The sequence below is a fragment of the Sander lucioperca genome, chromosome 13, assembly GCF_008315115.2.
Source record: "Sander lucioperca isolate FBNREF2018 chromosome 13, SLUC_FBN_1.2, whole genome shotgun sequence".
Taxonomy (NCBI): Eukaryota; Metazoa; Chordata; class Actinopteri; order Perciformes; family Percidae; genus Sander; species Sander lucioperca.
This window is the reverse complement of record NC_050185.1, coordinates 370,395-386,203: the sequence shown is the minus strand read 5'-3', so window position 1 is coordinate 386,203 and position 15,809 is coordinate 370,395. Positions and strand designations below refer to the sequence as shown.

General features: G+C 39.9%; 1 protein-coding gene across 1 annotated transcript in view; it reads left to right on the top strand.

Annotated features, from left to right (window-relative positions):
* Positions 1-15,457, top strand: part of zpld1a (zona pellucida-like domain containing 1a) — a 28,517-nt gene extending 13,060 nt beyond the window's left edge. Inside the window, exons 9-11 of the mRNA XM_035991035.1 lie at positions 4,435-4,537; positions 4,997-5,026; positions 14,454-15,457. Of these exons, the coding sequence (XP_035846928.1) occupies positions 4,435-4,537; positions 4,997-5,026; positions 14,454-14,629 (309 nt within the window). The 3' untranslated portion in view covers positions 14,630-15,457. The remainder of the gene's footprint in view (positions 1-4,434; positions 4,538-4,996; positions 5,027-14,453) is intronic.
* Positions 15,458-15,809: the final 352 nt, after the last annotated feature.

The following is a 15,809-nucleotide window of genomic DNA, read 5'->3' as shown; positions in this document are numbered from 1 at the left end:
TTTACCATAAAACTGCCACAATGTTTTGTGTTTTTACAAACGTATTATGTTTTAGTACACATAATTAAGTTTTAACTAGTCAAAGCAACGTTAAATTTAAAGGTTGAGAACAACTTCCATTTCTTTGTTTGTCTAATTTAAAATGTTTGAATAGAAAGGATACATACAATTTGTGTTATGTTTGATTTGATCATACTGCAGTCAGATGCAATTGGTTCATTGGCTGGTCAATTCCCATGATGCAAGGCGGTAAATAGAGTTGTGTTAAAATTTGCTGAAAAGTTTGCAGTTTGTTCGAAATACAAATAACTTTATGAATTCCGTTTATTAAACGTGTCTGCTTAGAATTTTTGTTGCCTGGTAATTGTCATTGTTGTGCTGATTTACATTTGTAACCATGAGTTAAGTGACTGTTACGTTTGATAAGAGCTGGAGTATTGCAGCATTAGACTTTGAGCAGTAATAGGGTTCCTTCAGCCATTAAGCTGCGGTGTGTCACTTCACTAGTGGTCCTTTTGTGTAAAGTGATGCAAGATCAGCGGCTTTAGAGGGGCCCCTATTTAGCATGGGGTCCTTGGGTGGCCACACCCAAACACTCATGCTATCTCCGCTATAGATGTGGTAATGTTGTTTTCACTGTTTAATTGTTGTTTGTACATAAAATTAACAAGTTATGACACATCACTTTTTGTGTTTAATAAACATATAAATACACATTAAGTAACCTGATCATTCAATGTTAATATAACGTAGAATAATATGTTAAGAAAACACTAATTATTTTTGTTGCATGACTAAAAAAATTATGTTAAACTGACATAAATTTCCTTTCAGATAACACTAATGTGACACATTTATTTTATGTTTAGTGTACTCAAAACTTTAATGTTACCATACTGTACTAAATTAAAAGTTTTGAGTGCAAGCCGTTTCCAACATTTTTTTAGGTTGAGTTAGCGAATTCGGATTTACAGTGAAGATGACATCCCGTACATAGGAAATAATATCTCGTTCATAGGAGATAAACTGTTGGTTTTAGCCAACATTGCCTGCAACAACAAAAAAATCACCTTGCCTTTCAGGGCATCCATAACTGTGTGAAAAGCTGGTTGGTTAGCTACCAGTCCATGGCGTATTGGACTGGAATGTTCCATGCACTTGTTCTCGTTTTTAAAGAGTCAACAGACGCGTAACTATCGGTAAGCAGGGTACGCGGTTGCTTACGGGCCTAGGGGCCCGCATGACTGGAAGATATTGATTGACAGCCAGGGCCCCCTATCGCATTTTCATTACTCGCGACAATCCCAGCAGTCCCACGTGCACTCTGAGAGCCACTGACCAAGCAGGAGTGAGAACCATAGACAGTATATAAACTGGACCAACAGATCCCGTTGCTCTGGACGGAGACCAGTGAAGGATATTAGAAGCACTTTTCCGGTGAGCGCTGAGCGTTACTGAGCAGCCTCCAACTGAGAGAGACGACGTAAATGTGACATGAGCAACCTGTCTGAAAGTTGGAAGTCTTCTGGTAGCTGTGCCAAGAGAAATCTCAATCATTCTCAATTTTGCAGAGACAGAGAGCATAGGTATATGTAAGGAGATAACATGGGCACAGGCTAATTATTGCTAACTAAAATGCTAGTTAACATTAGTAATTAAACTTAAACAGCTAATGTAAGTTGAAACTGCCTGCAAGCTTCTCCTGTACTATAAGGTAATTCCTCTACTATGCGACAGTAAGTCACGTGGTTATGACACAATCGTTAGCTTATTTTTACAAAAACGTCTGCTACGGAGCCATAACGTGAGATACAAGGTAATGGAGCCTTTTATATATTGTCGTGTTTCTTTAGAAATAAACAATGGACAAATAAAGTCTTTAAACGCTTCAGATGTAAAGTTATTCGCTGTCAAAGTGATGTCAAAATGAATGGCAGTCAATGGAATGCTAACGGCGGGTGAGTGCTTGTTATCATCAAAATGGCGCCATAGGATCTACGGGTTGTTGACAGATGCTTACCGCCTTGGTGAGATCGCGTCAAATTAATTTCCTTGTTTTTGATATAAAAACGAGACCGTTCTCTTAATACATCCATGGACGAGACACGTGTGACTCGAACACCTCACATTTACCAATTTACCATTTACACAAAACACACACGGTGGATGCAGGAAAAACCGCAGATGAGACGTACAGGATGACCTAAATTGAGGACAGCTACGCTCGTTATTGTAAGTGCAATGATAAGTTAAAGTCCAATAAGTACTTTATCAAACCGTATGAATGTGTGTTCCAGCCCAGGATAGGAAATTAACTAACAATGTAAAGATCAACAAGCCACTGACAGTGACATATATGTTCATATTTGATTCATTCAATGAATTCATATTTTTTGTCTTAAATCCACCAGCCATTTTCATATTACACCAACATTTGCAGCATCCTGAGCCTTTTTGGTAAGGTTCCTAGGAAATCTCAGCCCAGAGTAATTCATTAATAGTAATAATTATTATTCTCCCCAAAACAAGTTTCCTTTTTATTTTTAAAGAACTATACAAAAGAAATTGCAACTTTATTTGCAACTTTCACTGTCTTCCGCAACTTCATTGCAACAAACATACAAAAGACATCGCAACTTTTATCGAAATGTTTTACAAAATCTCCCTCGAAATCAGGCATTTTGGGCCGCAACAATCTCAAAAAAAGGCCGCGAAATCCTGGAGGGACTGCTCTTGTTATGGTGCACATTCACCAGTGTTTTTTTTGTTGTTGTGGTGCGCATAGGCTACTCTTGATTTTGTCATTCATCTCATCTCTTATATACTGTGTCTCTATGATCCTATCCTGTCCTATTCATGGTAGCCTACTTGTGGACATTGCGCCGTCATCACTTGCTGTAGTAGGGGGGCCCGCCTTGATAATCCTGCATAAGGGCCTGGTGTTGGCTTGTTACGCCACTGAGAGTCAATGTGGCAGCATGGGCACCACTGGGTTCTGTAGTCCTTTCGGCTGCTGGAAGTGGAGTCCTTTGTTCGTCGCAACTCTGATGATACTAGTCATTCAAGATGAGGACAGTGGTGACTGTCTGAGTGAGATCGAAATAGATTGTAGGTTATGACTAACTTTGGATCTATCAGACCATTACCATCTCTTGTTGCTTGGAAGGGACTGAGGAATCCCAGGCTAGAGGAGAAGGCATGTTCACCTGGATGCTCTTATAATGGGCGAGCCAAGCTTCCTAGGTCAGTCACGTGACTTTGTTATAAGAGAATAGGTAGAAGGATAGCATCATTCAAGGTGAAGATCGAGGTGACGGTCATTGTTTGGTCGCATAGATCATTTGTTCTCAAAGTGGGGTCCCTGGAACCCCTTCAAGGACCCCTGGGGGTCCCCAACAAAAAGGGGAATCATTTATTTTCACTATAATTTCATCCATAAGTAACAGATTGTATGACTATTTTGCTCATGGGTTTCATTCACTTTCTGTAAACATCACAGCATCTAAAAGCAAAAATTCTATCAGGTAGGGGACCCTGGGACAAAGTCTTATCAGATGGAAGTCCGTGGTAGCCTAGAAATCTAGATGCACCCTAGCGGCAGCAAATTTAATTTGCAGCCAGGGGGGTCTAGACACTCTCCGTTGGCTTGCGAGCTGGAAAAACCAAACTCTGGTCAGGTCAATCACATCGTGTATAGAGTCGGTAGGCGGACTTATGGCTGCTGCTGCTGGGAACAGCGGTCTTCTGGAAGACTTGGAGTTAAGCTTTTCTTTGAGAAAAGAACAAAGAACGGCACTGAAGTCATTCTTAAAAAAGGAAGATGTGTTCGGAGTTTTGCCGACCGGATACGGCAAAAGTTTAATCTATCAATTAGCTTCGCTACCTTCTTCGTTGCTCGTCCTGGTTGTAGCGCTATGCTATTGCGTACAGAGGGAATTTGAAAGACAACTGTTTATCCCGCCCCTCGGATTGAGCACTGTCAATGGTGAGTTCCCAGACTCAACATCTTGATGTAGGGCTGGCTTGTCAGGCTAGGTCCGTGGTCTAATTTGTGTCAGTTTAGGGGTCCTTGATGTGAAAAAGTTTCAGAACCACTGGCATAAAAAAAAGTCATAAAAGTCATAAAGTCATAACTTACGTTCACTTTAAATTATAAATTACTAAATATTAAAATGTCATGGAGTAGAACAAATGGGAACAAAATAATGCATATAGCACATTCATATATTGCATTTAATATGACAATATAGCATAAAAGCACAGAAATACATTTCTAAAATACATTTCTAAAATGTAAAAGGGCAACATTAATGGGTCATATTAACCATCCAGTATGTGTCTCCTTATCATGAGAACATGCAACACTTCAGTGGGGTTTGATTCTACCACCATGTTTCTCTTTGATGGCATTGCCTTGTTTTACATGTTTCATAGATCTGTGGCAGCAGGAAAAAGAGAGATGTCTCAGAGGGGAAGGAATCAAACACTGCATCTGGGAATGCTGTCCTGACTGCTGGGCCTATCATCACTCGTAGTGGTACAATTTAACAATACTCCTTCTCCTCTGTTATTCCTTTTCTTCAGTGTCTGTTTCCCACCAACCACCCTTATTTTCCTGACATGATCCACTACTGTCTACTGTCTGAGGAGCCTTTTCTTTCTACCTGAAACACAATACAGAATCTTTTTTATTTCTTTCAAAATGTACAATTGTTCTTTTCTGTGATTTCTTACAATTCCACAAGTTGTTTTTATCTGCAATGATTTTCAGAATGGATATAATAGAAGGTACTCGAGTGTGTCAAATCCAAGGTTGTTAATGACAGATGGTGAGAACTTATCTGGGCGTCCTAGATAGAGAGTGCCTGAAGCCATCCTGTTGGTTGACTCATGTACTGTACAAAAAAATTAAATCACGCCATTGCACAGTAAAGTACGGGACTGATTACAGTATAATGCTGTTACCTTTAAATGCCCTTACTTTTTTTTTTTACAGATGAAACGCCAACCAACAACTCTCAACTGGGTAAGCCTTCACATTCTGTCTATGTGGAATTACACTTTTAAAGTGGTATTGCCTTTCAATAATAAAAAGGAAGCCATTCGAAATAGTCAAAACCTTCCAATTAAAAGGAAAATGCCTCATATACTCTTCTACACTATTATGTGTTATCCTGATGTTTGATGTATGCCCTGAGGGATTGCAGTAAGAATCATTTGACACATACATTCAGCAAACATGGACGGACCCGGACGAATCAGTGAGAGTCCGATGGGGCCAGATCAAGTCATATCATGACTAGTCAGATCAGGCCCAGAATTTCACCCTATTTCAACTAAAAAATACTTTGGCATTGAATTCTCCACGAGGATAACTAAGGTGGCCTTCACACCTGCCCCATTAAGTTTGGTTAAATGGCACAAAAGTTGGCTTCCCCCTTGGTGTGGTTTGTTTGGGCTGGTGTGAATGCAGCAAAAATGATGCGCACCAAAAGCAGACCAAACATGCATACCAAGACCTCCGCTTTCAAACGAACTCTGGAGCGGTGTGTTTGTGGTGAGAACAAGATCCGATCTTGAACCACCCCAACTATTTGAACTCCGCAAGTCTGAGCTCAATAGCTCCTGTAGTCAGGTGTGCTTTTCAATCTGCGATGTGGCAGAGCAGCAAACTGTAGCAGCTTGCAATGTTTCTCTCACAAAAATTGACTGCGGCCACTCGCATTTCCGTGTTCAAACCAGCCGCAGCTAGAGTTGGAGACAGACACCGGCTGCGCAGAGTGAAGTCTCGTGACCAGAGCAGACCTAGTAACGTCGCTTGGGACACAATGTCTGAAAATAATTTAAATGAATTGAGCTGGTTTGATCATGGAGATGCAATAAATATGCACTGGTCCAGAACACAGACCTTCTTCCTGTATTTACTTCCCTGCTCCCGACCCAGACACATCTGACCAATAAGGGGAGTGAACTTTCTTGCGTGGTTTGTAGTTAAGCATTTTGGTTTGCTTGGATTTCTTTTCTGTGTGAAACCAAACCAAACCAAGGGGAAAACGCTCCAAGTTTACAAGCTCATCAACTGATTCGAACCAGAGCAAACAAAAAATATTTGTAATCAAAGTCAAATCACGTGTTTTTCATTCTGGTCTGACTTTCTGTCATGTTCCTTGTATAACATTAGAACATAATTTACCCAGATTAACAAGCAATTTTTTGTTGGAAGATTTCGTGGAGACGTAAAAAAAAAAAAAAATAATTCTTAAAGTCTAAGGTTTTAATTGGTTTTCGTGCTTTTCTGGCGATTTTTGAAAGAAAGGCGGATCTGGAAACACAATGAACACTTGTTTCTCCAGCCTGCAGCAGCAAACCACTTTGACACTCATCCGGTAAAGCTTCAGAGCACTTTAAAGTAAGTAACATTATCTTATTTTCATTAAATGAATGTTTGAATCAAGTGAAAACTCAACTGCCAAGGAAGTGTATGGTATAGGCAATGTAATGTACTTAATTGAAAGTAGCTTACAAGCTAATGTGTTAGACATCTGTGTAAAGTCGATGCTAACAACGTTAGCTCATTGGCTAGTGTAGCACTGCTGCTGGTGAGCACATCATGCCGCCAGCTACACATCATTGAGAGTATCCACTTTGCCTCCCTCTGTGTGAGACTGAGCTCGAGCTAAGTCACATTGTTAACTTTCAGCTGGGTCCACTGAGACCGAGGAAGAATAGCGTGTAACGTTACTTTTAGCTAGCTCATGCTGCTTTGATGCTAATAACTTGTCTAAACCATAGACTGTAAATTAGTGGACAGAGTATGTGTGACGTCACCCATTGGTTTGTGGAGATCTGCTATGAGTCGTCAAATTTGCTGTTACGGACGCAGCCATCCTAGTTGCGGATGTGACGGTTTTAGACGAGAGGGAGGAGTGAGGGAGGAGCTGCTTACACTCTACATTACGTTACACACTTTCACTGGCAATCACATCATAGCCACGCCCTAAAACAACCCCTGCTTTATCGCCGATTTTAAAAACAACGAGACCATAATTCAAAAAATGAACATCATTCTGTGTTGCAGAAGACTTAAAACTAGCAATTGAGACCATAAACTCATTATGAAAATGTCTACTGAGGTAATAAATCAAGTGAGAAGTGGGTCACTTTCTCATAGACTTCTACAGAAACCGAACTCCTTTTGCAACCGCATGTGTCTCCCCCTGCTGGAATTCAGATAGAATGCAGGTTTAAGGTACTTCCGCATTTGCAGCACTTCGCCGAACCGGATGCCTTGTCCATTAATATACAGTCTATGGTCTAAACGTGTTGAATTACACTCATTAGCTCCCAATAGCAGACACACATGGGTCTCTTGAATGACTTAGTCAGACTTATACATGTAAATCAATAAATATGTAGGCTTATAATTATCTAATTATCTAGCTACAGAGTGGCTGCATTTTTGAACAATGCTTCAGTAACAAGATATCTGCACATATGGTATGTTGCCTTTCATGTGCTTATTGTATTTCTATTTCCAACAACTCCTATCAAACTGATGTGAACCAATGTAGAAGCAAATGAGTACTGTTTGTAATGGTGATTTGGATTTTCAAATCAGAATGTCAGCGTAAAGTCCCTAGCAAGCTGCTGGACCTTTTTGGACTAACTTAAGGAGCTGAGGGGATATGCTATGCATCCTCACTCCAGAGGAAAGACTCGATCAAGAACACAAGACCCATGACACAAGGACAAATTGGTATTGCCATTTGTGTCATCACTTTCTTGTTCTTTAAGTATAGTTGCGAAGCCACAAGAATTGTCTATATTGTCTGTTGTGAAACAATTCGATCATAATTGTTTTGTGGTGCGAATACTATCTACTGGCTTAATCTCTGTGAGTTGATTCTGAAAGCAGTGGCGAGATCTCAGAGAACACAAAGCAGGGTTCAGTTCACAATGTTTTAAAGGTTTAATGAGACACAAAAGGATATACATTTTCTAACAATTACTCCATTCACTAAAATGACGTGAGAGTATTAAGATAAGTAAGAGGTCCTAGGAGGGGAGGATTGGTTCAAGGTTGGTTCAAACAGATACATCTTCAAAAAGCAAAACAGTGTTACAATTTATGATACAAATTAAAACAGATGAGAGAGGCTTTGTTCAGAGTTTCCACGGAATGGAATGTAACATATTTACCACATTGTAACAACGATGTATGAGGTGTCTCTGAAATGGATAAAATCCGCTGACATTCAGCATTGATATCCACAGATTGCCCATCTGGTGTGAGTGGGAGGGAAATCCCTGAGAGACTGCCTGACAGACATATGTATGTATGTATAAATAATACATTAAATTCTTAAGTTCATTATGAAAACTCAATGTAAACAATGCAACATAAAAACCATCAGTCCCACATCTCATGATATTCTGTTCATCCTGTTGCTTTCCTCTTGTTCTGTGTTTTACATTGGTTATCTTTATGCTATTTTAGGTTGTTCAAAAACAGTCTGATGGCAGGGATTTACATGAAGGGAACCAAAATCAAGATGGCCTTTGGGGCACCGATCTCACCCACCGTTGACTTAAGCGCCCTGCCTCCTATATCTCCATCAGTTTCATCTGTGCACATCAGTTCCACCCTCTGCAGAAACTCCTGGATGGACTCATCTTCATCACCACTCACCTCTCCCCTTAATACGTATTGCAGTGTCCGTAGATTTAATGCAAAATGTTCACCTCTTTCATTCTCCTCATCTGCTAAACACGTTGAGAAATCAACTATGTAGAGGTCAAATATGGGCCGTTTTACAAAAATGTATGGCTAATTGCAAATTTTGTCTGACTGTGTGTCGGAATTCAGCGGCCGGTGCTGCCTGGGTTGCTGCCTCGCCACCCGGCCTGTCCTCCTTCACAGACTCCGGCCTGCTGTGTGCTAGATGGAGCTCTGTCACGGCCGGCAGCCCGTGGTGCTCCATTCCCGCGCAAAGTCACCTTTTTCACGGTTACTGGACTACCAAACGCTGCTGCCCTGACAGAGCTCCAGGGCCTGCAGCTCCCCTCTTCCTGCTAAATAGCCGGTGTGTGTGAGTGAGAGCGCGGTCAGCGAGCTTGTTACGCCCGCAATCTCTTACCACAGGTTCCAGTTAATCTTATAATGTGTATCTGTGTTGAGTTATTTAAACAAATGATCGGGGAAATAAACGCCTCTTGTCTGCGAGTGAGCTGGATGGAGCTCTATCAATGAGAGCTAGCTTTCCTCCTCCTAACGACCTCTGAAATTTACAAAAATGCATTAAATTGAAATCGGACAAAAGTGTTAGCTAAGCTTTGTAAGACCTTAGGGTAGCTATGATATACATGCCGTGACGAAATTCAAAGTGTAAATATACTATAGTTATGCCGAAAGTGTAGTGGCGACCTTTTCTCATAGGATGAATGGGACACATAGCCTAGCTAGCAGCTCCTCCTAACAAGACCCCTCAAATTCACAAAAATGCCTTAAATTGAAATCGGACAAAAGTGTTAGCTTTGTATGACCTTAGGGTAGCTGTGATATACATGCCGTGACAAAATTCAAACTGTAAATATACGATAGTTATGCTGGCAGCTGGCAGCCGGCCAGGTCGAGCTCCGCGGAGCCCCGAGCCCCGGTAGTCCAGTAACCCAGAAACGGTGACTTTGCCCTGGGTATGGAGCCCAGCAGGCTGCCGCTTTCTCGTCAGACTGTGTGGAGCTCCTGAAGTCCGACACATCTTACCAAATTTGCAATTAGCCATCAATTTTCGTAAAACGCCCCATATTTGAGCTTTATATAGTTGATTTCTCGCATAAAAAGGTCTCAGAAGTGAATTTAATAACAAAACAGCACACAAACAATGTATAATGTTACAGTGTCTGAAATATGAGACCTGCTGTCTCGTCTCCAATGTATGTGTATGTGTATGTGGTTCACTCAACCAATCAGCGCGCAGCTCATCTAAATATTCATGAGCATACCATATTTGGAAGAAAAGCTGTCGTTCCAAATAGAGACATTCCACAGGGATGCATAAGGGCCCATAGAATAGCACCTGGGACATTTTCAGCCCAACCAATGTTACATACCCTAATAGGAGACCTTAAGGAACAGTGTGAAATACCCTATATAATCATTCTATCACCCCTTTAACTCATGTGGCCCCTGACTATGTGTTAAATGTTCAAGTTTAAATCATGTTAACTGTTCAAATTTATTTGGTTTTATTAAATACATATTTTCACAATCTACTGTTGGAAATGGCTTTGTCTGACAGAACTTTCTCAGTACTGCTTGGCAGCTCAATATACTCCTTGGCTCACATAACTTGTGGAGTGCCACAAGGTTCTATTCTGGGTCCAGTCCTTTACTCACTTTACATGCTTTCATTTGGTCACTTAATGTAAAAACATAATGGCCCTATTTTAACGATCTAAGTGCACAGCGTGAAGTGCATGGTGCATGGTACAGGTGCGTTTAGGGCGTGTCCAAATCCACTTTTGCTAGTTTGACGGTGGAAAAAAGTGTCCGTGCGCATGGTTCGCTATTGACTTTAGATCAGGTTTTTGTTGGTCAATGGTGCGATCACTTCCCGCTGCATCAAGATAGCAATACGCCAACAATTCACCTGAACACACCTTCCTGTGAGACCAGCACGCCCATGGGCGCAAAGATGGGCTCAGGAGCATTTGATATTTAAACGACGTGGGCAAAGACACTTGCGTCGGGCTTTGTGCTGCGCTGCGGTGGGTGCAAGACAGTGCCCAATGTGTCCTATCACTGTTATGCAGATGACACCCAGCTGTATATACCAATTATTTCTAATGACCCAAATAGACTCATTTCCCTGCATTATTACCTTAAGGAGAGACACTGCAGGCAAAAACATCATTTTTTTATGCAATGGTCAACTTTGAGATTTTGGGCTATTTGTCTTCCATAACATGTCTTTCGGACTTGTGGTGAAAAAAAGTCCAAAATACACATGTAGGTCTTTATTTTACTACAATTTGACTATTTGCGTCTATAGATTTCTCCTGAATTCAACAAAAGTTGTCATTCTAAATCAACATGCTACTCCACGATCGCTGTCCTGCACCCTGTCATCACATACACCGTTAGAAAGCTCTCTCTCCTGTGCAATGTTGTCGGATCCAAATATGGTCATTTCCTTTTTATCAGCAACCAATCATGAAAGTACAATCGGGGATTTAACTCTAAATGCTCAATCTCATTGGCTGATGCCAATTTCTGACGTGATTCGTTCAGATTCGTCACCGAACATCAACCTAACCTTACTCAAGGTGTGGTCAAGTGACTCTCAATAGTTTTTTTTTTTTCATTTCAAAGACCGAACAAGACAGATTTTTCCCTCGTAGATCCTGGTTGAGTGCCTCCTTTCCTCTGATAACTTCTGGCATTCCTCTCCCTGGTTTTTAATAACTTTTGGAAGTCGATAATATTTCAAATGTTTTTCTTGGTCTGACCTATTGGTACAACGTAAAACACGGCAATAATTAACCATTTTCCTTGACGACGTTCGGGATCTGCTTCAGTGCCTATGCTTTGTTGTGACAGTACCTCCACTATGGCGGCTTCTGGTCTGATGACGCGTCGTGAAAACCCTCTATTGCGCAGGGACAGGGCTTAAAGTTGGCATTGATCCGTAGAATCATGGGTTCTGTAGCAGTTTACTACTAGAGTGCAGTCTTTGCAAAGAAGATGTGTACAGGCAAGTGTCTTCAAGACGTATCAAGGAACAACGTAGCGTTAGATGTGAATGTGCGAATGGTGCTGTTAGTGCACGAGTTAGGCTTGGGATATGCAGCTCTCAAAAAAATCAGCAAAGTGTTGGGGATTCCTGGCCTTCATGTTAAAACGTATCAGAGACACCAAAGGAGAGTAACAGGTATGGAAACACTATTTCTCTAGCGCGCTCTCTCTCTCTCTCTCTCTCTCTCTCTCTCTCTCGCTATTGCTCTCAAAGCAGTTTACAGAAATTCATAGCCTACATGTCATATATTAAATATAAAGGTGTCACATATATACTACACTTTACTTATCGCGATACAACACACAAAACAATTACATTACACAACAGTTACAGTTTTTGTATAATATAATTACCATACAATACTAAACAAATCTGTAATTTTGGGATCCTAAAGTGGTTGTTCGTCGCTCAGGTTGTGGCAGGCAGATACATATTTAGCTGTCAGTGGAGCTGCTGTCCCACTCTCCTAGGAGAACCTCCAGCTTCTTTTCTGGTGTTAACATTGGGAAGTTTTATTTTTTGGGCTATTTTTCCAAGGTGTAAATCTCTTAGTGAAGATACTTTTTCACAGTGGAGGAGGAAGTGCATCTCTGTCTGACCCAGCTGGTGGTCTCCGAGCCTGTATTTAGTCAGGATCCATCTCTTCTTTGTATCTCTGATAGTGTGCAGATACTCAAATAATTTAGTCTACTTTGTTTGCTTTCTCCGATGTACTAAATATTGATCTTTTGAATGATTCATAATTTGTTTTGTTTTGTTATGTTGTTATGAACCAGTGCTGATGGGAGCCTGGTTAGTTATCTTCACCATAAGCTGACTGAGGCCACTCAAAATGCAAATGAGTGCCTTAATTCTGTTATATGGGCGCGGTGTCCAAAAATGGTCTTTGTGGGGAAAAGTAAGCTTGAGGCAGCAGCAAGTATGACCATCTCCACCTTCAATGAGTGTGCCTCTGCCATGCTTTCTGTATGGAGAAGTTGTGGCTTCAGAGCACAGTTGTGAGGTCAATTCAATGAGAGAAACTGATATGCTCAGGATCTTGAAAGCTGAGGCTGTCACAACTGCCAGTGCAAAATATAGGCACAAGAGTCTGAGCACAGCTAAAAAGGGGAAAATGCATCAGCAGGAACTGGAAGAGGGCCCTACAAATGAAGCAGGCATGGAAAATTAGGCTATAGACGGTATCTAGGCCAGGGTGGCAGTTCTACATGGGACCATTTGTGTGTGTGTACACTGTTTTTTACTGGGGTTCTATTCAGTTGAAGGCCATAAATGTTGTGTTATAAGTTTTGATGTGATTTAGGTGGTTTGTATTGTTGTTGCTAATGATTTGATAAGATATTCTGTCTGTAAATAGTTGTTTCCACTAAAAAAGTATGAATTATTACAATGCAAATCTTTAAAGGCCGTTTTCTCAAAATGTTTTTTTTCTCATACTCTGAGCCAGACATCTCCACTTCAGCAGCACTTATATACACCAAACTTTCCAGTTGTATTCCTATATATATTCTTAAGGTTTTTACAGAGGGGTAGTCTGATTTATACAACATTTTATACCTAAAAATGATTTTTTTTATGGCTGTTGGAGTGATAAAAAGAGATAACCAAAATCCCCTCTGTAAAAACCTTTGACTCTAATATGTCAACACAATGAAACAAGAATTTTGAATCTGGCTTTATCCAATGTTCAGATTTCTCTTCTGGAAATATATGCAAATTAGTGCATATTTGCAGTGATAATACCTTATTTGCATATTTAAACATAAAAATTCTAAAAACTTGTAATACAAAAGATATTTGTCTTAATGTCAGTAATCAACTGGGGAAGTTTTCATGCTGATATCTATTAGTCATTTTTCCTAATCACCTTAACAAAATTAAAGACTGGATGCATCAAAATGATCTGCAACTCAGTAATACCAAAACAGAGGTTTTACTGATCGGTCCACTCTGTGTAACTGAAGCACTCAACCCCCAGCTAGGTTCTTTAGCTCTGTATGCCACACACTCTGCCAGAAAGTCATATTTGACTTAAACCTTACCTTTTGAAAAGCAGGTCAAGACAAGTCATTCAAGCATGTTTTCTACTATTAGGAACCATCTCCAAAATAAAAAAGTCTGTTCTTCAGTGACATGAAGAAAGTCATACATGCTTTTATATTTTCTAGACTCGATTACTGCAACTCCTATTTATTCCTGCCTCACTCTGAAACAACTTTCACTGCTTATTATTTTTTAGACAATGCTTTTCTTGTAAAATGCCAAATTTAATAGTTGACTTTTTTCACCTTAGTCTTGTTATGGATTTAAAGTAATGTTTAAATTATTCTAGCAAGGCAAATTAGTAAAAGGGAGAAAGGCAATAAGCCAGATTACATATGGATGACGTTGTGATGATGTCTTTCAATGACGTTCAGGACTAGGCCAGATCACAGCCGATACGGGGATGATATTCATGTCTTTCATGATGTCCTGGAAAAGACGTCAAAATCATCTTCATGTCAGCTGTGATCTGGCTAACAAATAGCAACAATAACAAGAAAAACAGCCAATCACCAATTGATGTTTCTACATAGGGCTTTTGCATTCAAGGTGAAGAGGAAAAGTTGGTAGAAATATGAACAGATTTTTTTTTCCTTTGTGTTTGTGCTTCCCTAGCCCATCTGAAAGCTCCAGTGTTTCAGATGAACACAGTGACAAGCGCGCTCATCTCGGGCGTGATCATCCTGGGTGTCATGAGTGTTTGCTTCTTCATCTTCTCCCTCACCCTCCTCAAAGGCAAAAGCGCTCCTGTCAACACCCTGTCTGGACTCCGCAACCCAGCCTTCAACTGAGCACCTGAACCCAACTCTGACACTCCTCCACAACCGACAATACTAAGCAATGGGCAGACAACATGATGGTTGTGCATGTAGTCATTTTACAGGAGAATAAAAGCTAAATGTTGATTTAGAACAGGTCTGTGCAATGTGCATTAGTGTAGAATATAGCAGGACTTTTTATGTTGTTCTGTACTTTGTGTTTCAACAATGTGGCAGGCTAGGCCTCAACCTGCAGGTAATTATTTATCGTGCAGCTTTGACCCACATAGCGGGGACACTCATAACTTAATTCAATACCTCAGCTATAGAGCTTTCAATTGCAGGGTTTATAATTGTAGGTAAAACTCGCACTTCCTTCGTAGAGGCCAAAATATAAGAACACTTCATTGAAAATATAACTTGAGAGAATGAGGGAAACTATACAATTAAAAGTTAAAACCTTCGATTAAGTAATTAAGTGAACTAACAGAAAGCCTCAGCTTAAAGTTTTCTTGACATAAAATCTAACTTTTAAAAGTATATTTATATAATAATTGGAAAATCTTTAATTTATTAATATTGCTACATGTTAGACAGTTAGTCTTAATTGACAGGTATGTTCTACCTAAATATGTACTTCACTCACTCTTGAAATAGTTTATATATGTAATGTGGCAGCAATAAAATGGTTGTTTGATTTGTACATGTACCCAATGTAATTGTGTATAACTTTTCCAAACTATGTTCTTAAATGCCATTGATGATCTATTCCTAAAATGTACAAATTGTGTACAATTGTGCATATTGCAAATATTTCATTTTGACATGTGATTAAAACTTGCCCAGTGTCATATTTCTAAACATACAGTATGAATTACCTCATAAACCCGACTGGAGAATTTTAGTCAACAACAATAGGGGGACGATAATGAGGTCATACAGGTTGTCAGTGCCTTCCAAATGACCCATATGACCAAATACAATTCATATGTATAAAAAAATGCAACAAAAGTTGGAAGGTTAGTGTCTGTATGGAATGTAGATTTGTTAAAGTATGGACAAAATATAAATAGGATAAGAATGTGCTGCAATATTTCTTGAGTACTGTTACAATCACCAACAATTAGAAAATAAAATTATTCATAAATATGATTTATCAACTCGCAAATGCTGTGAGTTAAGTCCGATATGTTCCCTTTGTAATCAAAAATGA